This window comes from Mesoplodon bidens (assembly GCF_964165515.1).
Source record: "Mesoplodon bidens genome assembly, chromosome: 12".
NCBI lineage: Eukaryota > Metazoa > Chordata > Mammalia > Artiodactyla > Ziphiidae > Mesoplodon > Mesoplodon bidens.
The window spans coordinates 22,976,702-23,004,290 of record NC_138168.1 but is presented as its reverse complement, the minus strand read 5'-3'; the positions used below and the strand labels follow the sequence as shown (position 1 = coordinate 23,004,290).

General features: G+C 40.0%; 1 protein-coding gene across 3 annotated transcripts in view; it reads right to left on the bottom strand.

Annotated features, from left to right (window-relative positions):
- MRAP2 (melanocortin 2 receptor accessory protein 2) overlaps nt 1–27,589 on the bottom strand; it is a 51,778-nt gene that overhangs the window by 11,501 nt on the left and 12,688 nt on the right. For 2 of the 3 annotated variants that reach the window (XM_081251555.1, XM_081251554.1), the window contains exons 2-3: nt 24,173–24,305; nt 4,689–4,788 (exon numbers count right to left, since the gene is read on the bottom strand). In XM_081251555.1, the coding sequence (XP_081107681.1) occupies nt 4,689–4,788; nt 24,173–24,299 (227 nt within the window). In that variant the 5' untranslated portion in view covers nt 24,300–24,305. Of the gene's footprint in view, nt 1–4,688; nt 4,789–11,506; nt 11,610–24,172; nt 24,306–27,589 lie in introns of those variants that run through there. The other variant, XM_081251556.1, reaches the window with a different exon arrangement.

Genomic DNA, 27,589 nt, shown 5'->3' with positions numbered 1-27,589 from the left:
CTCAGAAGACGTGTAGCTTGAACACAATGTAAACCCATGTTGTGTTTTACTGAGATTTGCGGAGCTGTTTGTTATTGTCTCATAGTCCGATTATGACACATCCTCTCCTGAACAGAAGCCAATGAGTAGGCAGTGACTCTAGAATTGAAGTTCTTAGGCTAATATGATCCCAAGTTGGAAACTTCAGGGAGGAAGCCTATCTGTCATCCTTGTATCTTACTCCTTTCAAGGGAATGCTTGTGCTCTTCCCATGTGTCAGCAATGATGAGCTCCTAGGGAGACGCTCAGCCTGCCCGGGACGCCTCCACGGAGGAGGAGATGGAACTGAGTGGTAGATTCAACACTAGTCCATTTTGAGCTTGCAGACCTGACTGGGCATCTTAACCAGAATGTCGGAGTCATGTTCCAAAAAGATACTTACTGCCTGATATCCTACTTGAGGAAGTTCTTTGTGACCAACTGCCCAGAGAGCCTGTTATATAAAGCAGTCAGAATTCAGACATCCTTCCGAGCCATGACCAAGATTCTCTGCTTAGTCTCCTTTCTAAAATCATCTTACTCTTTCACCGAGAGACACACCCAAGGTGAAGCTAGGGTAGAAGGAAGCCACACTTTGGCATGTGTAGCTCCAACTTGAATGCGTAGGGCCTGGCTGTCTCGCGGGAGGATGGGTGTCCTCTTCTCCCTCCTGCTGTTTGCTTGCACCCCTGAGCTCTCCCCAGGATTCCACCAGCCATGCAGGGGTGGACTGATCTTCACTGAGAGCCGCCTGCTGTGAGCCCAGCGTGTACCAGCAGCTCCACAGGCATCAGCTCACTTAACCTTTACAGTACTCCTAGGAAGCAGATACTACTTTATTTTTACAAATGAGGAATCTCAAGCAGAGCGAGGTTAAGAATCTAGTAAACTGTTCCAGTACATCTGGAAATGTTTGACTCCAGAGCCCATGCTTGATCCAATATGTGATAAAAGAAAACAAATCTGATTGCTTGCTAATATCTTTGTTGTAATATAAGAAGGAGATTTAAAATTACCGACATGAGATAATTTAATGTAGTGTTAATAACAGGAGCTTTAGAGTCAAAGGGACTTTAGTTTGAGGCCTGGCTCCAAAGGTTTTGTTTGTTTTGGTTTGGTTTTTTAACCTGTGAATCGTCATATGAGTGGTTCAGCTTCATTTTTCTCATCCGTAAAGTGGGAAACTTTATAAGTTGAACACTTACAGGATTTACTTCATCTTTTTGTGAGGACTTGGTGAGATTATACATATAAAATGATCAGCAGACCTTGGCATGTGGCAAATGTTAAAAAACTGCTTTTATTATTAGTCTCAATGATTTAGCATTCTTTCCTCCATGCCTAATTATCACAGGCACACTTAAAATTGATTGTTTTATATTAAAGTTGGCTGAATGGAAAAAATAATGTCTATTTTAGAAAAAATTCCTGCCAAATAAATGTCAAGTTTACTAAGATCTAAAATCCTTTTTAATTGCTCCATTTAGGGATTTTTCCACTTGTCTGTTTCTTTCAGTTTGCTTGATATACTACAGCCAAATGCCATGTCTTACACTGCCTCAGACTCAAGAAAGCATTTAAAATGTGGTCCTGAGGGCTGATCCATTATTGTACTAAAAATTAAAAAAGGTTAGACTTTCTCCTTAGCCTCATTAAAAGCATGTAGAGTTACAATGACCCCTGTTATTTGAGATGATTCAGAATCACCATCAAGAGAGAAACCATCTACTAGAAGGATGAACTGCATATTGGAAGACTGGAAATTCAAGTCTCAGCTACCCAGGGTCAATGTGAAATGTTAAGGAAATGTATTAGTCAGTGTTCTCCAGAGAAACAGAACTGACAGGGTGTGTGTGTGTGTGTGTGTGTGTGTGTGTGTATTTCTATATCTATCTATCTATCTATCTACCCATCCATCCGGGGTAGGGGAGGGGGACAGTTTTATTTTAAGGAATTGGGTCATTTGATGGTGGAGGCTGGCAAGTCCAAAATCTGTAGGTTAGGCTGGCAGGCTGGAGACCCAGGGAAGAGTTTGAAGGCAGGCCTCTGCCAGAGTTCCTATTTGCTCAAGCGAGGTCCATCTGTTTCTAGGAGCGCCTTCCAGTGATTGGATGAGGCCTACTCATGTTACGGAGGATGATCAGTTTTATTCAGAAATTGTATCTCATCTAAAAAAAAAACCTTCACAGAAACATCTAGAATAATGTTTGATTAAATATCTGGGTGCCATGGCCTAGACAAATTGACAAATAAAATTAATCATTACAGGAAGTCGTGTTCCCTTTTGGGCTAGGGTGTTCCCATCTGTAAAATCACCTGCATCCTACATGAAACAAATAGATCTCAATAACCCTGCAAAAATCCATCTGTCCCTCTGAGGAGAAGGTAGATAAAGGGGGTTATTATTCCCTGGCCACTCTACAAGATGTACCCTAATCTGAGTTTGTCCTTGGCTTCTCTTACTACTGCTGTAATCCACACCATATTTTTAAATTTCCTGGACCAATAGAGTGAGGTAAAGGCATGTTCAGATGTTTATGAGAACAGGAGATAGAAAAGGGAAAGTTCATATTTTTTTAGTGGCTTTTTAGTGGCTATTATTGAGATTCTCAACCATGCATCTCCATATGCTTCAATAAAATGATCTTTTCTTTTCATTTAACATGTGTTTAAATTTTTTTCCAGACCTCAGTGTCTGAAAATAGGTGTGTGATGGGCTGAACTCTTCCCTCTACCTATAACTAGTTGTTATAGTTCAAGTGCAGGCTGAAGACTGAACAGCAGATGCCGCAGACTGTGTGATGAGACACAACAATGAGAATGCCACTGCCAGGATGTGAGAATGAAGGGAGATACCAATGGAAATGTGAGGATTTGTGCTCAGTTTCTTCCACTTACTCTCTCAGGTCGCTCTCCACCCGTCCTCATCCTGCTCCGTGCCCCAGGAAACTGACCTTTGATGGAGGCTCTGGCCACTGGTTGTGGTGTGGGCTTCACCAGTGGGGAGCAATGGTAAGAAAGGGGTAGGAGAGGGGAAGAAAGGTCTGGATATTTATTGGAGGCTCCCTCCCTGAGAGGTCACACTGGACTGTGACCCTTGACCTGAGTCATTGTTCCTCTCAGCCAGCCTCTCTGCAGGACTCCTGGTTGCCCCCTTCAGATCTAGTGCATCTACTCCTCAGTGTTCTGAGCCCTGGCATCCTGCACTATCCTGGGGGCCACCCTCTTCCTGGGCCACAACTTGTGACTAGTCCCTTTATTAAAAGCTCTTCTATATATCCAGGCAAAACTCTAATTCAAAAAGATACATGCACCCCTATTTTCATAGCAGCACTGTTCACAACAGCCAAGACATGGAAACAACCTAAACGTCCATCGACAGATGAATGGATAAAGAAGATGTGGTACATGTATACAATGGAATACTACTCGGCCAGAAAAAAAGAATGAAATAATGCCATTTGCAACAACATGGATGGACCTAAAGATTATCATACTAAGTGAAGTAAGTCAGAAAGAGAAAGACAAATACCATATGATATTACTTATATGTGGAATCTAAAATATGGCACAAATAAACGTATCTACAGAACAGAAACTGACTCAAAGACATAGAGATCCAACTTGTGGTTGCCAAGAGTCGGGGAGGGATGGGCTGAGAGTTTGGGGTTAGTAGGTGCAGACTATTACATATAGATTGGATAAACAACAAGGTCCTATTGTATAGCACAGGGAACTATATTCAATATCCTGGGGTAAACCATTACGGAAAAGAATATTTAAAAAATGGACATATGTGTATAGCTGAGTCACTTTGCTGTAAAGCAGAAATTAACACAACATTGTAAATCAACTATACTTCAATAAAAAATAAATTTAAAAAAAGCTCTTCTAATTATCTAATTTGAGTGTGCTATCTGTTGCCTGCTGGGACTGACTGATAAGGTATCCAACATAAGTTATTATTTTTCCCTTCTTTGGAAGAGTTGGGATAAAAGAAAATACTCTAAAACATTTCTGAGTGTTTTGCAAACCATAACTGACCAAATACATTGTGACATTACTCAGCATTCTTTAAACATCCATGTAATCATTTCCTCCATAAATTCAAAGCCCAACATGGATGTTCTTTACCACGCCATGAGAATTATATAATCCTTAATGTTTCCATTTTATTTCATTTCAAGGAAACTTAATGCTGAATTCAGTGACTATTGTTAATAATTAATTCAGTCGTGTATCCAGTAACAATGATTTCTCTGCTCCTCAAAACGTTTTCTAAGCTAGTTTTCATCCTATTTTTGCTATTGTCTTTTTTCACTGTTTTCAGTCTGCTGAGTCATCTAAATTCTTTTGGGAATAAGGAGAAAAAACATCCCAATTAATAATACTTTCAAAATAAAAATTGAGGCTGGATCAGCAGTTAGACTACTGGAAAGGACCAAGAAACCCAGCTGCATAAGGGCTCACTTGAAAATGAGCCCCAGAGGCAAGAGGCAAAGTACCAGGAGGAAGGCAGGTCCCACACAACAGGCACTGGGTCCAGACAGCACATCCATAACCAGGTCCATCTTTCCACCCACTGGAAGCAACCCCAGCCCCGGATCCCATTTCTGTTTCTTCTGGTCCCTGTGGAGCTTAACGGACATTTAGGAACAGCCCAAACTTACTCTTGGTGTGGGGCTCCTGTCTTGGTCAGCAGAGTCAGCACGAAAAACATGAAAATCACAAAGACCGCGAGACCAACCCAAAATCCAATCACAATGGAATCTGCAAGACAGTTAATACTGGGATTAGTATTTCATAGCAGTATAAAACTTAAATAATTGAGGAACCTGTGCTTTTTGATACATGAAATGAGAAAAGATGTCAACAATCTTCTGAGACAATCTTGACCCATCAGTTACCAGGGGACAGGAAAGATGCAGGGATGAGGGAAGAGTCTGTGCCTCTGGATTTCTGTCTCAGGTACTACTAAGTGATGTCAGCCCTCCAGACTCTTGGTTTCCACATCCCAATGGAGGAATCTAAGATAGAAAATGGGCTGTCTAGGTCCTCAAGATTCCACTGAAGTGTTTTGAGTTAGAAAATCCAATTTTTAGCAGAAACTGCAATATGAAGTTTAAAATGACTTCTGATCCAAACCAACCCAATTTTGTATTTTCACACATGCTCCTGCTGGCATAACTCAGCTCTTCATTACATCTGGCAGAGAACACACAAATGGCCTCCTGAGTGCTCTTCCTGACTTTGGCCTTTCCCTGTGCCTCATCTCTGTACAAATCTGCTTTATCATAGCTCTGACAATATTGCTCTTTTATGAAAAACCTTCAACGAAAATAGACCTGACCTTTTTCAGATTAGAAGACAGTCCATATACAAAGAACTTTTCTACAACGTCTGGCATCTGAGAAAAAGGTAGCCCACATTTGCAGGCTATTATTGTTAAAATGATCATTTTCTCCCAGTTTACCCCTACTTTAAAATTCATGTTTCCAAGTGGACTAGGGGACATTGTATCCCTGTACTTATCTGAACCCTTAGGCCCAGCCTCCTAATACCCACACCTTTTCAGGGGCCTGTACCTTCACCAGCTGGAACAACTGTCCCCAGGCTGGAGCTAATGAAAGTCTATCTATCCTTCAAAGCCCAATCCTTACACCATCTCCTTCACAAAGCCTGATCTCCCCAACTGATGTGCTTACTGTCTCCTGTGAACCCCATGACCTTTTTGTCTGTGCTTCTCTACATGGGTCTCTCCTTGATCCTATCATGGGTAATAGTCACTAGCGTATGTCTCTCGGATGGGGATGAGACCAGGCTGTCTACCAGAACCTGGTACCTTCCTAATAGCGTCTTAAATCTGGGAGAGGCAACAGAGTTGAATTATTTTACATTTTCTGATCTATTCTAAGAAGTTTACCTATGTGGCAATACAATGAGGATACTTAGCAATTAAAAAAAAAGGTGAACAGAACTTATACACTAAATGTGTTTAAATACAAAGCATTATTCTAACTAAATTATAAGTATACAGCACTCTAACATGAAGAAATTAGATCAGTAATTGACTTCACACAATTCATACTTTCATTCTACATATACTATAGCCTAGAGGTTAACAACTTTTATTCAACAACATTTATTCAGCACTCTGGATACAAAACTAATTTATCTTTCTTGGGGTTAAGAGTGCCAAAGAAAGAAGAATTGTAGATTTTGCCTTACAATCTAATGGAAATGAGGCCTAAACAAGACATAAGGACAAGCACCAAAAAAAACACATGTGCACAAGTGCAGCATGTAACAATAGCATCTCAGTTATGGGGCCACAGACTGCAGAGCATCATTGTGCAGATAAACAACAGCTCAGTACCATACACTTCATCAACTGCCTGCATAGCAAAAGCAAATTCTACAATGACCCACAAGAATTATAAAATCCTCAGCTGAGAATTTAATCGAGTTGTGTTGATTCATTTTCAAATCTGTTTACTAGGAAGGGCTTCTCATGAGGACAGCTTTCATGCCGCCAATGGTGGCTGGACCCCTATGAGTCCTCCAGTCCCCTAGCCCAGAGTGGGCAGGGATGGAGGAGCGTGCCTTTGACACAGCCTAGTCCCTTGCCCCCGTCTTTCTAGTGACCCAGGGAACGGATCAAAAAGCAACAATAACGCGGGACCTGGGAGGGTCTCAGCCCTCAGCAAAGTCACGAGGGAACAGAGTGGGAATGAGGAGAGCTTTGGTTAGAATTTGAAAATCCCCATGATCCAATGGCATTTTCAGATGTTTTCTTGATAATGTGGTATCCACATTTCTCATCACAATATGCTTTAAGCAGCTTTGCTTATTCACATTCTTCTCCAAAGGAAATTCTGCTTCCTCAGATTATTTCCATTACTTCTCCTCCACCTCATCCTCTGTCACATGGCCCAATCCCAGGGCACTTTCTCACCCTGAGCCCCTTTCAGAGAATATCAGAGACCTCCATCTCATCCCAGGAATAACCAAACTCTCTTGAAGTTTTATTTATATGCCAAGTTTCACGGAGGTGAGCATTGCAGTAAAAGGAGGAATGCAGAGCCTCTGGTCTTCCCCAAAGCACCCTTTCTTGGAACGAAGTCAGAACAGAGGTTTACATAGAGTGAGTGAGGCTCCAAGGAGCCCGGTTCATTAAGGAAGCCAAGAAAGCCTTCCACAGGGGGTTCTAATAGAGCCGAACAGCTACTTCTGTCCTGTCTAGAGACGGAGCTACTTGGAGACCATTATAGTAAGAGGGTAGAGCAAATTGCCCAGAGGAATTCCAAATAGGATGTGTCATAATAAAATGACTTTCCCTTAGCCTGACCTCTAATAAATGGAATGAAACAGAGCTGAAAGCTGACAGCTTGCACGGTTTTCACTGGTAGGATCTGTTTCTCCATGTTTTCCACTATAGGGGAGGACGAGAGCAACTCTCCCATCCCGTTTCCCCTCCCCTCCACCCCTCACACCAGGCAGAATGGCCATCATCAAAAAGTCTACAAACAATACATACTGGAGAGGATGTGGAGAAAAGGGAACCCTCCTACACTGTTGGTGGGAATGTAAATTAGTGCAGCCACTATGGAGAACAGTATGGAGTTTCCTTAAAAAACTAAAAATAGAATCACCATATGATCCACTAATCCCACTCCTGGGCATATATCCAGAGAAAACCATGGCTCAAAAGGATACATGCATCCCAATGTTCATTGCATCGCTTTTTAAGACAGCCAAAACATGGAAGCAACCTAAATGTCCTTCGACAGAGGAATGGATAAAGAAGATGTGGTATATATATACAATGGAATACTACTCAGCCATAAAAAAGAATGAAATAATGCCATTTGCAGCACCATGGATGGACCTAGAGATGATCATATTAAGTGAAGTAAGTCAAAGAAAAACAAATATAATATGATATCACTTACATGTGGAATCTAAAATAATGATACAAATGAACTTATTTACAAAACAGAAACAGACTCACAGACTTAGAAAACAAACTTATGGTTACCAAAGAGGAAAGGTGGGGAGGGGGGAGGGATAAATTGGGAGTTTGGGATTGACATATACACACGACTATATTTAAAATAGACAACCAACAAGGACCTACTGTATAGCACAGGGAACTCTGCTCAGTATCTTGTAATAACCTAAATGGGAAAAGATTTTGAAAAAGAATAGATATATGTATATGTATAACTGAATCAGTTTGCTGTACACCTGAAACTAACACAACATTGTAAATCAACTATAGTCCAATATAAAATAAATATTTTATTTTATTTATTTATTATTTTTTCTAAATTTTTGGCTGCACCATGCAGCATGTGGGATGTTAGCTCCCCAACCAGGGATTGAACCCACGCTCCCTGCATTGGAAGGTGGAGCCTTAACCACTGGACTCTCAGGGAAGTCCCTAAAATAAAATAAAATAAAAGAGAATAAATTGTGACCTTTCCGTCTCGTGGTTGTATGAAAAATGAGGGTTAATGCTTAAAGAGAGGGTTCAGGACACCAGAGCCAGCACGGTCTTCACACCACTTCTGGTTCCTATGGTGTTAGGGTCAGTTCTGTGGTATGAATTCCTGGCAAGGAGCCGACAGTGAGGTTCTATTATTTGTCTCTACTGTGCTCCCGATCACACGTCCTACTCCAAGCCTTCACTAGCTCTAGCTCTGTTACCTATCTTGATGAGCCAGCTTCCTGCTGACTCATCCATGCATGTATCTGGCATTATCTGCAAGTTGACACATGACAAAAGTACAGACTGTGGCCACCACTGATGGCTCAGAATTAGAGGATGCTCCTTCAGTCTCACCTCAACACAGCTGCCAGAGTGGTCCTGCTAAAATATAAACTCATCGACTCACAGGCTTTTGCTTCTGCTTATCTAAAAAAGCATGTCTCACTTAGCCAAGCCCTTCATAAATGCCCCGTTTCTCTTTCTCCCTAAATTTATAACACAATTCTTGAGAGATCTGTCTGTACATACTGTCTCCAGTTCCTCTCCTCTCATTTTTTATTGAACCAATTCTAGCAGTTTTTACTCCTAATACTCCACTGAAACTGTTTTTAAGGTCATTGACATTAATTTCTACTGTAAATCCAAGAGTCAAGTCTCAGCCCTCGGCTTACTTGACCATAATAGCAGCATGTGACACATTCCATGGTCTCATCTTTGAAACCCTTTCTTCACGTGGCCTCCAGGAAACCACAATCACACAATTTTCTTCTTACCTTTCTATAAATTCCATTCAAACTCCTTTGCTCCTTTCTTCTGAACATCCCCCAATTTCTAAATGCTAGTGTGTCCCAGGGCTCAATTCTGGGACCTCTTTAGTTTTCTAATCAATACTCATTCAACCAGTCTCTTGGGTTTGAATATGCTGATGACTCTCCAATTTATACCTTCACTGTACCCCTACCTCTCCCCTCATGTCCTCTTGGAGGTCTGATGGGTCTCAGTTGAACAAGTCCAAAAGTGAGCTCCTGCTGGTGCTGTTTCTCCCAGCTTCCCCATCTCAGTCAATGGCAATTCATCCTGCCAGTTACTCAGATCACAAGTTTCAAATCATCCTTGGCCCTTCTCTTTCCTTTGCACCCTACTTCCAATCCACTGACAAATCCTGTCAGATCTATCTTCAAAAAGATCCAGATTATATGTACTTCTTACACTCTACTGCCCCCACCATGGTCCAAGTCACCTCAGCAGCTGCCTGGATTTTTGCAGTAGCCCCCTGCCTGGTCTCTGCTTCTGATCTCATCCCCTTCCTTGCCCAGCTGCAGAGTGATCTTACTGAAACCCAAGCTAGGTACCGCGCTTCTGCTCCAAACCCTCAAATGACTTCTCAGAGAAAAAGTCATAAGTCCTTGGCTTGACCTCTAAGGCCCCAGTGCCCTCTTCCCCATCACCTGACTTTGTCTCCCGATGTTCTGCCCCTTATTCACCCCTCTGGCACCAGGCTGACCTCCTCATTGTTCCTTGTGTGTTCCATTTTGCTCTTGCCATGGAGCATTTTCTGGAATGTTCTTCCCAAGGTATCTTATAGCTCAATCTCTCACTTCCTTCAGGTCTTTTATCATTTTTCTCCTTCTCAGGAAGGGCTTCCATGGCCATTCTAGCTATACTTTCACCTCGACTGTCCACATCTCCTTTCCCTACTCTATCTTTTATCATCATCTGGCATAGTTCATCTATTTAGCTTACTTATTATCTCTCTCTCCCAGTAAAATACTAGATCCATAAGAGAAAGTGTTTTGCCTTTTCTGTTCACCGTTGTATTTCCAGTGCTTAAAATAGTGTTGCACACAACAGGTACTCAACAAATACGTGCAGAATGAATGAATGAATGAATGTCCATTCTGCTGGTACCCACTGTATGTCAGATACATGTCCACTTCTGATAGTTATAAGGTTTAATACCAGGTCCAAAACTGAAGGCAAAAGGAGAATTTACAATGACCATCAGAGGTTGTTTCTCAGATGAAAGACCCTTTGCAGGTAGGAATCTTAATTTCAGCAGGCAGGAGAACTTAGTCTAACTAGAGATGTAGCTATTGCTGCTATGAAGATCCATTACAGGTCAAATAAATGAAGGTAATTGCTATGGTCATTCCTATCTTCATAAGTGCTTCCCATTGAAATGACTCACTTCTATTCTTTTGAAACTGCACCTAACTGGCTTTGACTTTTGCTCAGCCAAACAAGGAGACACACTTGAAGGCCAAAATTACAGCATTTTAGAGTGGAAGAGACTATACCAAGGTACACAGTACAATAGCTGACTAACTTTCCTGTATGTCTGGGGTTTGTTCTTGAAGCTAAGGGCCTCTACTTTAATCAGATCTCTTAATCAAAACAGTAAGGACCCACCCAGGAATTTTGGGGTTTTCCTAATGGGAATGTTAAAACAAAAGCACTCTTTATTAATGATATAGTGAGTAAAGTAAGTATGTAGTGTATCATACTTCTCCCTACATTTTGCAGGAATTTTTTCCAGCTATAATCATTTCTAAATGTAATATGCCCCAAAGAGATTTTCAACTGTTTCTGGAAATGCACCAACCAAAACTACAGAAGCAGGCTGTTCTCTCTGCCCCTTAAACAAAGAAAAAGAGACAGGAGCAAAATGACACAAAAATAAAATCTGTGTCACCAAGCTGTAAAAGCTTATATTACAGGGAAATATATGGCAATTTGCCCAGTCATTCTGATTTCCACTAAAATTCTTAAAAGCAAGTATCCTTACCTACAGATTTTTCCCAGAAAATAACAGATTAAAGAATCAAAGTAAGTTAAAGGGGGTGATTTCACACCCTGACGGCAACAGCCCTCCCTCAGATCATTGACGACAGCACATCCTAATGGATTCCATGTACTTTTTTTTTTTACTTCCACAAAGAACTACTGAGAAGACATCAATACAGGAATGAGCAAAAGCATGTAATTATTACTGTTCACCTCAGGGGTAAAGGATATGTGGTTTAGTTAACAATTTTTAAGGAACAAAAATAGAAAGCTCTTGATCCAGGAAATTAGTAAGTCCGAAGCTCTTTACAGTCCCATTGCTGGAGACCAGAGGGCAGGAACCAGCCAGGGAATCGCTGTCCCTGTCCCTCTAATTGTCCAGCCAGATGCTCTGCCACAGCCATCAGCAATCAATAGCATCCAGGCCCCAATACATGAAGCCCCGGCTCTTGTGGTCCTTCCTACAACGAGGGAATGGGAACAAAGGCTAAGCACTTTATTAGCTGAAATTGGGAGTTGACCACGATGGACACTCAGGAGGCTCCTGAGCTCCCCTCCTCCCACAGACACATGGAATATACAGCTACATATGGAACAATTCCCCCTGAAAGAGATCCAGAAACTAGCTGAGCAACTCGTACACATCTGACAAATGATTTCCTACTCACATCCAAATGAGTAGGAAAGGCTGAGACACACTCTTGCCATTAACCCCACCCCCAGCACAGCAACATAGCAATCTGAGGAAACCCCCAACTCCCACATTCTCCCTGAGGAAGGGTTCAGACCACACATCTAGAGCCCCACTGGAGGCAGTTCAAGATGGTGGTGTAAGAAGATCCTGAATTCACCTCCTCTCACAGACACAACAAATCTACAACTACATAGGGAATACTTCCTTCTAAAAAAGACCTGAAAACTGGACAAACAGAGCCTCCACAACAAAGGATAAAAAGACAACATTGAGACAGTTAGGAGATGCAGAAACACAGTCTCACCCCCCAAAAAAATCTCCACCCTGGTGCAGTGACCCACAATTGGGAGGCATCTCAAAAATAGAGAACTTTTCTCTAAGGAGTGAGGTGGTCTGTGCTCTATAGCAAGCACCCCAAATCTTAGATCCTGCATAGGAGAGACAAGCCCCCAAAATGCCTGACTTTGAAAACCAATGGGGATTACATCCAGGAAAAACATAGATCTGTAGGGAATGGAGAAACTGCTTTGTAAAGGGCTCACAGACTCCCTTGCCCCAGAATCCAGCACAAAAACACCCGTTTGAAAAGCACCTAGAATATTCATGAAGGAGACCCATTAACTAATCTTCAGGCATCTGCTGGAAAGGCAGGAACCTGCTGGGACTCTTTCTGGTGATGGACACACTGGAAGATGCCATTCTTGTGATTTCATTCTACCTTGCTAATGCCAGCACTGGTGGGTGCCATTTTGGAAGTCTCCCTCTAACCTGCTAGTGCCAGTAGGTGTGCCCCACTAAGAGCTCCACCCACCCCTCTGCCACAGCTGCATGCCACAGCTGGGTTGGGCAAGACCCCTGCCCACTCCTGCACTACAGCAGGCTGGCACATGCAGTCCATACAGGGGATGCCCCTTGAGTGCCCAGCTCTAGTGGCCAGGGCGTCTGGGCCCCACAGGATTTCCTACACAAGGCCACTCCTTCAAGACTGGAGGAGGCAGCTTTTTGGCCCAATACACAGAAACAAACACAGAGAGTTACTCAAAATGAGAAGACAGAGGAATATGTCCCAAACGAAAGAACAAGACAAAACCTCAGAAAAAGACCTTAATGAAATGGAGATAAGCAATCTACCTGATAAAAAGTTCAAAGTAATGGTTATAAAGATGCTCACTGAACTTGGGAGAAGAATGGAGCAACACAGTAAGAGCTTCAACAAAGAAAGAGAAAATATAAGAAAGTACTAAACAGAAGTTAAAGAGCTGAAGAATATAATAACTGAACTGAAAAATAAATTAGAGCAGTTCAACAGCAGACTGGATGAAGCAGAACACACCAGGAAGACAAAGCAATGGAACTCACTAAGACACAGAAGCAAAAACAAAAAAAAGAATTTTAAACAGTAAAGATATCTCAAGGAACCTTTGGAACAATGTCAAGCAGAATAGCATTCACATTATAGGGGTCCAAAAGGAGGAGAAAGGGCCAGAAAGCTTATCTGAAGAAATATTAGCTGAAAACTTTCCTAGTCTGAAGAAGGAAATAGACATCCAGGTCCAGTAAGTCTAGAGAGTTCCAAATAAGATGAACCCAAAGAGATCCACACCAAGACACAACATAATTAAAATGATAAAAGGCAAAGATAAAGAGAGAATCTTAAAAATAGCTAAAACAAAACAAAAAACAAAAAAACCCTTTACATATACAAGAGAAACCCCATAAGGCTATACTCATATCATACAAAATAGACTTTAAAACAAAGAATGTAATAAAAGACAAAGAGAATATATATAATGGTAAGGAGGTCAATGCATCAAGAAGATGTGACACTTAAAAAATACATATGCACCCAATATAGGAGCTCCACAATACATAAAGCAAATATTAGCAGGCCTAAGGAGTGAAATTTACAGCAACAAACTAACAGTAGGGCACTTTAACACCCCACTTACATCAATGGATACATCATTCAAACAGAAAATCAATAAAGAAACATTAGGCTTAAACAACACATTAGAGCAGACAGATTTAATAGATATATACAAAGTGTTTCATCCAAAAGCAGCAGAGTACCCATTCTCAGGTGCACATGGAACACTCTCCAGGCTAGATCACATGTTAGGCCAAAAAACAAGTCTCAATAAATTCAAGAAGTTTGAAATCATATTAAGCATCTTTTCCAACCACAATGGTATAAAACTAGAAATCAAATATGGGGAGAAAATTGTAAAAACCACAAAAATGTGGAGATTAAACAACATTTAATCTGAACAACCAATGAATCTTTGAAGAAACCAAAGGAGAAATTAAAAAATACCTAGAGACAAATGAAAACAAAAATATGACATACTAAAATCTATAAGAGGCAGCAAAAGCAATTCTAAGAGGGAAGTTCATAGCAATACAGGTCTACCACGAGAAACAAGAAAAATCTCAAATAAACAATCTAACATTACACCTAAAGGATCTAGAAAACAAAGAACAAAGCTCAAAGTTGGCATTAGGAAGGAAATAATAAAGATCAGGCCCAACTAAATGAAAAAAATAGAAAGGATTAATGAAACTAAGAGCTGGTTCTTTGAAAAGATAAACAAAATCAACAAGCCAACAGCTAGACTAACCAAGAAAAAAAAAAGAGAGAGAGGAATCAAATAAATAAAGTCAGAAATGAAAGAGGAGAAATTACAACTGATACCACAGAAATACAAAAGATTATAAGAGACTCCTAAGAACAATTATATACCAACAAATTCAACAACCTAGAAGAAATGGATAAGTTTCTAGAAACACACAATCTTCTAAGACTGAATTACGGAGAAATAGAAATTCTGAATAGACCAATTACTAGTAAGGAGATTGAATCAGTAATTTTAAAAAACTTCCAAACAAACAAAAGTATAGGACCAGGTGACTTCAATGGTGAATTCTACCAAACATTCAAAGAAGATTTAATACCTATGCTTTTCAAACTGTTCCAAAAGAATTAAGAGGAGGAAATGTTTCCAACTCATTTTACAAGGCCATATTATCCTGATACCAAAACCAGACAAGAATACCAAGGGAAAAAAAATCACAGGCCAATATCTTTGACGAAAATAGATGCAAAAATCTTCAACAAAACATTAGCAAACTGAATTTAACATAACATACATTAAAAAGATCACACACCATGAACAAGAGGGATTTATTTCAGGGATGCAAAAATGGTTCAGTATCTGCAAATCAATCAACATGATACACCACATTAACAGGATGAAAGATAAAAATCATATGATCATATCAATCACTGCATAAAAAGCATTTGACAAAGGTCAACATCCATTTACAAGAACTCTCAACAAAGTGACTATATTAATAGACATTTCTCCAAAAAGACATACAGTTGGCCAATAGGCACATGAAGAGATGTTCAACATCACTAATTATTAGAGAAATGCAAATCAGAACTACAGTGAGGTACCACATCACACCAGTCAAAATGACCATCACTAAAAAGCCTACAAATAACAAGTGTTGAAGACGGTGTGGAGAAAAGGGAACCCTCCTACACTGTTGGTGGGAATGTAAGTTGCTGCAGCTGCTATGGAAAACAACACGGAGGTTCCTCAGAAAACTAAAAATAAACCTACCATATGATCCAGCAACCCCACTCCTGGGCATATACCTAGACAAAACTATAATTCAAAAAGATACATGCACCCCTATGTTCATAGCAGCACTATTCACAATATCTAAGACATGGAAGCAACCTAAATGTCCACTGACAGATGAATGGATAAAGAAGATGGGGTACATATATACAATGGAATATTACTCAGCCATAAAAAAGAATGAAATAATGCCATTTGCAGCAACATGGATGCAACTAGAGATGATCATACTAAGTGAAATAAGTCAGAAAGAGAAAGATAAATACTATATGATATCACATATGTGTGGAATCTAAAATATGGCACAAATGAACTTATCTACAAAGTAGAAATAGACTCACACCTATAGAGAACAGACTTGTGGTTGCCAAGGGGGAGGGGAGAGGGAGAGGGATCAAGTTAGAGTTTGGGGTTGGTAGATGCAAACTATTACATTTTGAATGGATAAACAACAAAGTCCTACTGTACAGCACAGGGAACTGTATCCAATCTCCTGGGATAAACCATAATGGCAAAGAATGCATGTATGTGTATAACTGAGTCATTTTGCTATACAGCAGAGATTGGCACAACATTGTAAATCAACTATACTTTAATTTTTTTTAAAAGTATCATCTAAGTACCAAATAGAAACACCATGTTTTCCAGGGCTGTTTATAGGAGAGCAAAGTTTTTTTGGTACAACTTAATATGGCTTATAAACTTATATAATGTTCTCTTGAATGAGTCCTTGGATGCAAGTTGCTGAGATTAAATGTAACAGACAGCATGGGGAAAAAAAGTAGGTATGGAGGAAATATACCTCAACTTAATAAAAGCCATGTATCAATATAACAAACCCACAGCTAACATCATACTCAACAGGGAAAAACTGAAAGCTCTTCCTCTAAGACCAGGAACAAGACTAGGATGCCCACACTTGTCACTTTTATTCAACATAGTATTGGAAGTCTTAGCAATTAGAAAAGAAAAAGAAATAAAAAGCATCCAAATTGAAAAGGAACAAGTAAAACTTTCACTATTTGCAGCTGACATACTATATGTAGAAAACCCTGAAGACTCCACCAAAAAATTGTTACAACTATAAAAATGAATTCAGTAAACTTGCAGGATACAAACTCAATATACAGAAACTCTGGTATTTCTATACACTGATAATGAATTTTCATAAGTAGAAATTAAGAAAACAATTCCATTTACAATTGTATCAAAAAGAATAATATATCTAAGAATAAATTTAACCAAGGAGGTGAAAATCTCTATGCTGAAAACTGTAAGACTCTGACAAAAAAAACCTGAAGAAGACAGAAATAAATGGAAAGATATTCTGCATTCAAGGATTGGGAAAATTAATATTGCTAAAATGTCCATACTATGCAAAGCCAGCTACAGATTCAATGCCATCCCTAACGAAATACGAATGACATATTTCACAGAACTAAAACAAATAATTCTAAAATTTGTATGGAACCACAAAAAATCCTGAATAGTCAAAGCAATCTTGAGAAAGAACAAACCTGGAGGAATCATACTCCCTGATTTCAAAATATACTACAAAGCTATAGTATCAAAACAGTATGATATTGGCATAAAAACAGACACACAGATCAATGAAGAAAAGAGAGAGCCCAGAAATAAACCCACATATATATGGACAATTGATCTATGACAGTGGAGCCAAGGACATAGTATGGGGAAAGCACAGTCTCTTCAATAAATGGTGTTGGGAAAACTGGATAGCCACATGCAAAAGAATGAAACTAGATCACTATTGTACACCACACACAAAAATTAACTCAAAATGGATTAAAGCCTTGAATATAAGACCTGAAACCATAAAATTTCTAGAAGAAAACATAGGTGGTAACCTTATTGACATCATTCTTAGTGATGTTTTTAGAGATCTGACTCCAAAGGCAAGGGAAACAAAAGCAAAAATAAATAAATGGGACTACATCAAACTAAAAACTTCTTCACAGTGAAGGAAACCATCATCAAAACAAAAAGGCAGCCTACTGAATGGGAGAAATCTGTAAATCATATATGCAAAAGGGGTTAATTTAAAAAATATAGAGAACACATACAATACAACAACAAAAAACACACACAACTCTACTAAAAAATGGGCAGAGGATCTGAATAGACATCTTTCCAAAGAAGACATACAGATGGCCAAAAGGCACATGAAAAGATGTTCAATATCACTAACTATTAGAGAAATGTAATCAAAACCACAATGAGATATCACCTTACAACTGTTAGACTGGCTCTCAAAAAGACAAGAAATAGCAAGTGTTTGAGAGGATGAGAAGAAAAGGGAACACTTGTGCTCTATTGGTAGGAATGTAAATTGGTGCAGCCACTATACAAAACAGTATGGAGTTTCCTCAAAAAATTAAGAATAGAACTACCGTATGATCCAACTATTCTACTTCTAGGAATTTATCTGAAGAATATGAAAATACTAATTCGCAAAGATATATAAACACCTATGTTCATTGCAGCATTATTGTTTAAATTCATTTACTTTTTTTATACAGCACGTTCTTATTAGTTATCCATTTTACACATATTGGTGTATATATGTCAATCCCAGTCTCCCAATTCATCCCACCTCTCCCCACTGCACCCCGCCACTTTTCCCCCTTGGCTCTTTCATATTTTTCATCATTAGTGTATAGGAATGCCAGAGATTTCTGTGCATTAATTTTGTATCCTGCAACTTTACCAAATTCATTGATTAGCTCTAGTAGTTTTCTAGTGGCATCTTTAGGATTCTCTATGTATAGTATCATGTCACCTGAAAACAGTGACAGTTTTACTCTTCTTTTCCAATTTGTATTCCTTTTATTTCTTTTTCTTCTCTGACGGCCATGGCTAGGACTTCCAAAACTTTGTTGAATAATAGTGATGAGAGTGGACATGCTTGTCTTTTCCTGATCTTAGAGGAAATGCTTTCAGTTTTTCACCATTGAGAATGATGTTTGCTGTGGGTTTGTCATACATGGCTTTTAATATGTTGAGGTAGGTTCCCCCTATGCCCACTTTCTGGAGTCTTTATCATAAATGGGTGTTGAATTTTGTCAAAAGCTTTTTCTGCATCTATTGAGATGATCATATGGTTTTTCTTCTTCAGTTTGTTAATATGGTGTATCACATTGATTGATTTGTGTATATTGAAGAATCCTTGCATCCCTGGGATAAATCCTATTTGATCATGGTGTATGATCCTTTAATGTGTTGTTGGATTCTGTTTGCTAGTATTTTGTTGAGGATTTTTGCATCTATATTCATGAGTGATACTGGTCTGTAATTTTCTTTTTTTGTAGTATCTTTGTCTGGTTTTGGTATCAAGGTGATGGTGGCCTCATAAAATGAGTTTGGGAGTGTTCCTTCCTCTGCAATTTTTTGCAAGAGTCTGAGAAGGATGGGTATTAGCTCTTCTCTAACTGTTTGATAGAATTCACCTGTGAAGCCATCTGGTCCTGAACTTTTGTTTGTTGGAAGATTTTTAATCAGAGTTTCAAGTTCAATACTTGTGATTGGTCTGTTCACATTTTCTATTTCTTCCTGGTTCAGTCTTGGAGGGTTATACTTTTCTAAGAATTTGCCCATTTCTTCCAGGGTGTCCATTTTATTGGCATAGAGTTGCCTGTGGTAGTCTCTTAGGATGCTTTGTATTTCTGTGGTGTCTGTTGTAACTTCTCTTTCTTCATTTCTAATTTTAATGATTTGAGTCCTGTCCCTCTTTTTCTTGATGAGTCTGCCTAATGGCTTATCAATTTCGTTTATCTTCTCAAAGAACCAGCTCTTAGTTTTATTGACCTTTGCTTTGTTTTGTTTCTTTTTCATTTATTTCTGCTCTGATCTTTATGATTTCTTTCCTTCTACTAACTTTGGGTTTTGTTTGTTCTTCTTTCTCTAGTTCTTTTAGGTGTAAGGTTAGATTGTTTATTTGAGATGTTTGTTGTTTCTTGAGGTAGGATTGTATTGCTATAAACTTCCCTCTTAGAACTGGTTTTGCCACATCCCCTAGGTTTTGGATCACCATGTTTTTATTGTCATTTGTCTCTAGGTATTTGATTTCCTCTTTGATTTCTTCAGTGGTCTCTTGGTTATTTAGGAACGTATTGTTTAGCCTCCATGTGTTTGTGTTTTTTATGTTTTTTCCCCTGTAAATGATATCTAATCTCATAACGTTGTGGTCAGAAAAGATGCTTGATATGATTTCAATTTCCTTAAATTTACTGAGTCTTGATTTGTGACCCAAGATGTGATCTATCCTGGAGAATGTTCTGTGCGCACTTGAGAAGAAAGCGTAATCTGCTGTTTTGGGATGGAATGTCCTATAAATATCAATTAAATCTATCTGGTCTATTGTGTCATTTAAAGCTTGTGTTTCCTTATTAACTTTCTGTTTGGATGGTCTGTCCATTGGTGTTCCCCTGTGTCCTGATATGCACACTACTTTGTGTGTGCCCTCCAAGAGTGGAGTCTCTGTTTCCCCCAGTCCTGTTGAAGTCCTGCAATCAAATCCCGCCAGCCTTCAAAGTCTGATTCTCTAGGAATTCCTCCTCCCGTTGCCGGACACCCAGGTTGGGAAGCCTGACGTGGGGCTCAGAACCTTCACTCCAGTGGGTGGACTTCTGTGGTATAAGTGTTCTCCAGTTTGTGAGTCACCCACCCAGCAGTTATGGGATTTGATTGTATTGTGCTTGCACCCCTCCTACCATCTCATTGTGGCTTCCCCTTTGTCTTTGGATGTGGGGTATCTTTTTTGGTGAGTTCCAGCATCTTCTTGTCAATGATTGTTCAGCAGTTAGTTGTGATACCGGTGCTCTCGCAAGAGGGAATGAGAGCACGTTCTTCTACTCTGCCACCTCGAACCAATCCGCAGCATTATTTATAATAGCCAAGATTTGGAAACAACCTAAGTGTCCATCAATGGATGAATGGATATTGAAGATGGTACACACACACACACGTGGAGAAAATGGAATATTATTCAGTCATATAAAAGAATTCAATGTTGCCATTTGAGACGATATAGATAGACCTTGAGGGTATTATGTTAAGTGAAATACATAGACAGAGAAAGACAAATACTGTATAATTTCACTCATATGTGGAATCTAAAACAAACAAACAAAACAAACAAAAAAATTGATAGACACAGAGAACAGATCAGTGGTTATCAAAGGGGAAGGGAGTTAGGGGACAGGTGAAATGGGTAAAAGGGGTCAACTGTATGGTTATGGTGGATAACTAGACTTTTGGTGATGATCACCTTGTAGTGTACACAGATGTTAAAATAGAATTTTGTACATCTGAAACTTACATAATGTTATATACCGATTTTACCTCAATTAAAAAAAAAAAAAGACTCCCACTAGAGAGACAAGCCTCCTAAACACCTAACTCTGAAAGCAGACAGGGCTTGTGCCCATGAGAATCCAAGGTTACAGGAAACAAAGGAGCAGTTCTTCATGAGCGCACATGACTATCTCCCCAGGGCTCAGTGCAGGGGGAGCAGGCAAAAACACCCATTTCCCAGTCTTTCTCTGAAAGGGGTTTATCTGCTTACTTTAAAAGATGATGCCTGAGGGCCAGACTTCTAAATTATCAGGCATCTAGGGGTCAGCTGTGATCCTTCCCAGGGACCAGTGAAGCCAAGAGATACTTCCCTGCCTTCTCCCTCTAGCCCACTCCAATAATAAAAAACCAACTTGTCAGTATCTCCCTGGAAGGAGATTTTATACAAGTCTGGCATCCCAGCTTTTGTAGCTGCTGCCCAAGGGACTGCCTGATATCCTAGCTCTGATAGCCATGAGTCCGACAGGACTGTAGTTCTTAAAAAGCCTGACAGCACCCTTCCATGGCTCTCCACCAGGCTCAGCACAGAAGGAGCAGACAAAATGCCCATTTCCCAGTTTCTCTCTGGAAAGAATTTAACTATTTACTCTGCAGCTGCTGCCTGAGGTTCTGTTTCTAATCAAACTGCATCTAGGCAATGACTACAATCCTCTCCTTCCAGACACAGACAGGTCTTGACACACCCTCAATTAGTAGGAGCTACTAATACAAAGAATTTTGCTTGAACAATCATACAAGTTTGAGAGAAAACTAAGATCTCAGGCCTGGCTGAATGACAAGGTTCATTTCCTATATAAGACCACTCTGCTAAGACTGGGAGTGGTGGCTCTTTTATCTAATGCACAGAAACCAAAACAGAGAGTCAAGGAGACTGAATAAATAGAGGAATATGTTCCAAGCAAAAGAATAAGATAAATCTCCAGAAACAGATCTTAGTGAGAATTCAAAATAATGGCCATACACATAGGGGTAAGCTCCTTGACATCACTCTTGGTAATGATTTTTTGGATTTAACACCAAAAGCAAAGGGAACAAAGGCAAAAATAAACAAGTGGGAGTACATCAAACTAAAAAGCTTCTGCACGGCAAAGGAAACCATCAACAAAATGAAAAGGCAAATTATGGAATATGAGAAAACATTTGCAAATCACATATCTGGGAAGGGGTTAATATCCAAAATATACAAGGAACTCATACAACTCAAGAGCAAAAAAACAGTGCAATTTAAAAATGGGCAAAGGGCCTGAATAGACACTTTTCCAAAGAAGATATCCAAATGGTCAACAGGTACATGAAAATGTGCTCAACATTGCTAATCTTTAGAAAAATGCAATTCAAAACCTCAAAGAGATATCACCTCACCACTGTTAGAATGTCTGTTACCAAAAAGACAAGAGATAACAACTGTTGGTGAAGATGCAGAGAAAAGGGAACCCTTGTGTGTTGTTGGTAGGAATGTAACTGGTGCAGCCACTAAGAAAAACAGCATGAAATTTCCTCAAGAAATTAAAAGTAGAACTACCATATGATCCAGCTCTCCCATTTCTGGATATATATCCAAAGGAAATGAAAGCGTTATCTTGAAGAGGATATCTATACTCCCATGTTCATTGTAACATTATTCACAATAGCCAAGGTATGAAACAACCTAACTGTCTATTCATGGATGAATGGATTAATTAAATGTTATAGATAGATAGATAGATAAATAGATATTTGAGTATTATTTGGCCTTTAAGAAGAAGGAAATACTGTCATTTATGACAACATTTGTGAAACTGGAGGGCATTATATGAAGTGAAATAAGCTAGATAGAGAAAGACAAATAGTGCATGATATCACTTATATGTAGACTCTAAAAAAAAGAAAAGAAGTCGAGCTCATAGAAACAGAGTAGAAAAGTGGTTGCCAGGGGCTGGGGGATTGGGGAAATCAGGAGAGGTTGGTAAAAGAGTATAAACTTTCAGCTATAAGATGAATAAGATCTAAGGATCTAATATATAACATGGAAAGTACAGCTGATAACACTGTTTCGTACACTTGAAACTTGCAAGGGAATAGAACTTAAATGTTCTCACCAATGAATAAACAATCAAACAAATACATACCTGAGGTGATGGATGTGTTAATTAACTAGACGGGGGGAATCTTTTCACAATATATAAAATATATCAAATTATAACTTTGTATACTTTAAATATATTACAATTTTATTTGTCAGGTATACCTCAATGAAGCTGAAAAAAATAGAAAGCCCACTTTGCAAGTAGGAGTGAGGAATCATGAATGCCAAGACAGCTTAGAGTGGCAGTGGCCAGGAAACACGAAAGTAGTGAAAGCATTTCCTTTGCCACATTTGCATCTTCAATTCTAGTCTCTCTTGTATTTCCTAGCATGTTCCATTAATCTGAGCCAGATAAGAGCCTACGACTTTTATGGTGCTGCGGACATTCATTCTGAAACAAGCAAACATCTCTGGAATATTTATGGGGTAACCACGACAGGACCCAGTAGTGGGCAGCACTTTCTGTTTATTATGTCAACTCTGCTTAAGGAAACTGAGCTGCTTCATGCTGGCCAGTCAGCAGGCAGTTATGACTGGAGGTGGACGGTAACCTTTCGTAGAGTTATATTTCCTTGCTCTGTGCTGGATCATTAATCACTCCAATAACACAAAGCACAATGCATGCCTATAACACAGAGCTGGGAATGACTGCAGGCTATTCTGGTCCATCACTACGAACACACACAGACAGACTGCTTTCCACAGCTCCAGAAACCCAGCGGGGCTGAAAGGATGTTGCGGACTGTTACAAGAGAAGGTTCTTCAAATTAGAGTTCCAGATTCTATTTGTGTACACATTTTTGATGGTCCAAATGTTCACATGGTTTTGGAGAGCTGGCATCATTAATTTTTTTAAAATCTCAATTTGAAAGTGACATTGATTCATGTTCCCCCACTAAGGGAATCTTTCAAGTTCTTCGTCACTCATATTATACATCCTTGAGCAATGAGCCTATATTTGGAGGGGGTGTTTTCCAGGGTTTTGGGGGTAGAGGACAGATTTCTATAAAAAGAATGTTCAGGAAAAGTAAACACTGGGGATTTCACAGGTTAAAGCAAACACACATCATGCTTACAATGGGGAATTGCACAAGACTTACATTTGTGAGCCTTCAGTCCTTCAAAGGAAACTGGTCCAATCTCATAATACTCATATTCCCAGGTGTAATCAGAATTAGATGCAGATTGATGGGACGTCCTGTTAGAAACTAACCTCTGGGCAGACATCTCCACCTGCAGAAATGGAGAAAGGCAAGTGTAAAGTCTGTTAACACATCCACATTGTCCTTGACCACGTTCAGGAAGTCAGCAGGCAACGGCCTCAGGGAGGTCCTATCCACCAGGTCAGGGACAGCCCTCCCTGGCTGCCTGCATTCCCAGTGGCCATTACTTCCTTTTACCTCTCCACGAAACTGATATGTATTATTTGCAACCAGAGGCCATGTCTTCTCTCATGGTTGTTCCTCCAGAACTTAACCCAGTGCCTGGCACATAACCAACTTCCAATAACTGATGAAAGAAGGAAGTAAGGAGGGGGAGAGTGTATCAGAATCTCTGAGCTCACGACTTCAGCCTCATCACTTATCACCACCTATGCGGAGCCGAGAGAGAATAAATAAAATCAGTATCAGAAGAGAAGAAGCTCAGTAGACCTCTACTGGGCACCTACCATGCAAAAATAAAGACATGCGACCTATGTCTTATGAAATAGGGGTGGAGAAAAAAGAAGGGGTCCACAAAAGTCACATCATTGGAGAAGGTCCTCAGTGGAATCTCCAGTCTTGGTCACTGCTAACTCCTGAAATCTGTCCTATTTTCAGGATGTCCCAATGCCTTGTTTGTTATCATTTGAGATTTAAAAATGCTGACTTCTTTGCGAGACGAGGTTGTACCGTGCAGCATGGATACCAAAGGTGACAAGTCCACAGAGCCAATATTCAGTACTGAGCATCTGCTGTATGTGAGGCACCATACATTGTGGGCGAGGAGGAGATGCTAGACCAGGACTCCAGAGACCTCCCCTAATAATGGGGAAAGAACACTAAGTGACAACAGTAATATAAGGGAAAATCTGAATAAAGTACCAGCCAAAACCAAGATCCACTGAGCAGTATAACCACTGGATCCCACTCCACAGGAGCTTTCTGAAGCTCCCCTTCTCCCCCCACCATGGGGCAGTACCACCCACCACTGCCATTAGGGCACAACCCCCAGAGAAACTGAGGCAAAATCACTACCACCCCTCTGGCCCAAGGCACGAGTCTCACCTTTCCCTCTTCCGTTCTTCCCCAGGCCAGTCCTGGACCCCAGAGAAACAGACTCCAACCCCTCACATTCTATTGTTCAAAAGATAGTGTGCTCTGACCCAGAGACGCGTGCCAGTATCAGAATTAGAGGGTGACTCTGAGTGCCCAGCCAAGCGAATCACTCCTCCAAAGGTAGAAGAGAATGTACCAATTGTCCTTTGGGAAAGAAAGCTACACACATTTTAAGAAAAGCTGACCTTTGAGTAAGGATTCAGTTACCTTCCTAATACAGGCACAAAAATAACATAAAATCATTACCACCATATCTTCTCTGGCATTTCTAGCATTTGAACAAGAGTTGATTTCCCTCGACCATGAAATAGATGAGGGTCTTCATCGTTGTTCTCCCTCCATTTGCTATGTTGCCAGGGAAGACACTTCAGCTCTCCCAGCCACATTTTCCTCATCTGCAAAACCGACCATCCTGACTTCCTGTTGTTGGCAGGAAGTGGTCTGGCTACAGTCACTAATTGACACCATCACCATCCACATGGCCCACTTCTTGAGCCCCCTGTTTTTTCTGCTTCTACTCTTATGGATCCGTTGCAATCCATTCTCCACACATCAGCCAAAGATCTTTTAAAAAGACAAATTGCCCTTGTCACTCTTTTGCTTAGTACTTTTAAATGGCTTCCCATTGCTCCAAGGACAAAGTCCAAAATCCTTAAAATGTCTTACAAGGTCATGGCTTGAGCCCTGCGGTCTCCTCTCATCTTGCCTCCTCCCCTATACCAAGCCACACTTGGATTTCTTGCAGTTCCTCAAATACTTCATGCTCCCTGCAATGGGCTCACATACTGTTCCCTCCGGCAGGAGTATTCCTCCTACCACTTCATCCTAACCCACCTCTCCTTCTCTGCGTACTCTTGTCATCTACACTGGAATCAGCAAATCCAGCCCACTACCTGTTTTTGTATAGCCTGCAAGTGAAAAATATTTTAATATATTTAACGGTTAGGGAAAAAATCAAAACAATGATATTATTTCATGACCTGAGAGAATTATGTGAAATTCAAATATCAGAGTCCATAAATAAGGCTTTATTGGAACACAGCTACCGTCGTTTGTTTTTGTATCTTGTCTTCTCTAGCACTATAACAGCTGAGTAGTTGTGACAGAGATAGTAGAGCCACAAAAACCTAAAACATTTACTTTCTGATATTTTATGGAAAAAGTTTGCCAACCCCTCCCCACCTTGAGAGCCACGGGAAAAAAATGATCTGAGCTTCTGTTTTCCCATCAGGAGAATGAAGGTGATAACAGTACCTACATCATGGAGTTGCTCTAAAGATTCAATGTGATGTTGCGTGAAATGTGCATAGCCAGGACCCAGGTTGAGCTCAGTCAAGAGTAGCCAGCATTATTATTATAAGCTAAGAAATGCTAGTCTGGGATAGAAAAGCCTAGGTTTATTCTTTAGACAACACCAACGCCCCTGTCAGCCAGTTCCTATCAACTTCACCATGTGGTTAATGGATCTGTGTGGTCTAGACAAATGAATAAAATTACTATAATAAAAAATAAGTCAAAAGGCATTCATTTCAATGGTTTAAAAATCATAATGAGAAATGTAAATAATGGAATTATGAGAAACGTACATAATGAGAAACGTACATAATGGGATTCACGATGTTTCATCAAGTCAAAAATATGGTAATAATTTTTCCTTCTGTGAAATTTCTCCTTTTGTGAAATAATTTCTCCTTTTGTGAAAATAAGATGAAGTCTGGTTTGAGCATATCATTTTTATTGGAAATCAGCATTACAGCCAATGTAATAAGCAGAGGTAGGCACTGGGCTTCATCTGGTGTCAAAAATAGAAAATAGAAAAATAGAAAAAAGTACATGAAACAATGGAGAAAACAAAGATGAGAGAGTGTTTTCCATGCTCCGAGCATCACTCCCCATGGCTATGCTCTTCTCCACATCCATGCACAGTGGTTCCCCATCCGTGGCTGCCCAGGCCCATGGGACCAGAGGGTCTTCCTATCGGCTCAGAAAGAAGCATTAGCACCACCTGCACAGGGTCAGCCAGGAACTAGCAAGCAAAATATCTGTAAAAGAGTCAGATACCAAGAAGCATCAACCACTTACCTACCACAGAGAGAGTGTCTTTTCATTCCTTCTTTTCTCTCCCTTAAATCATTCCTGTTCTTCTAAGTGAACTATTTAAGGATGGAGGGAGACCATAGGTGAAAAGGTCCTGAGAGT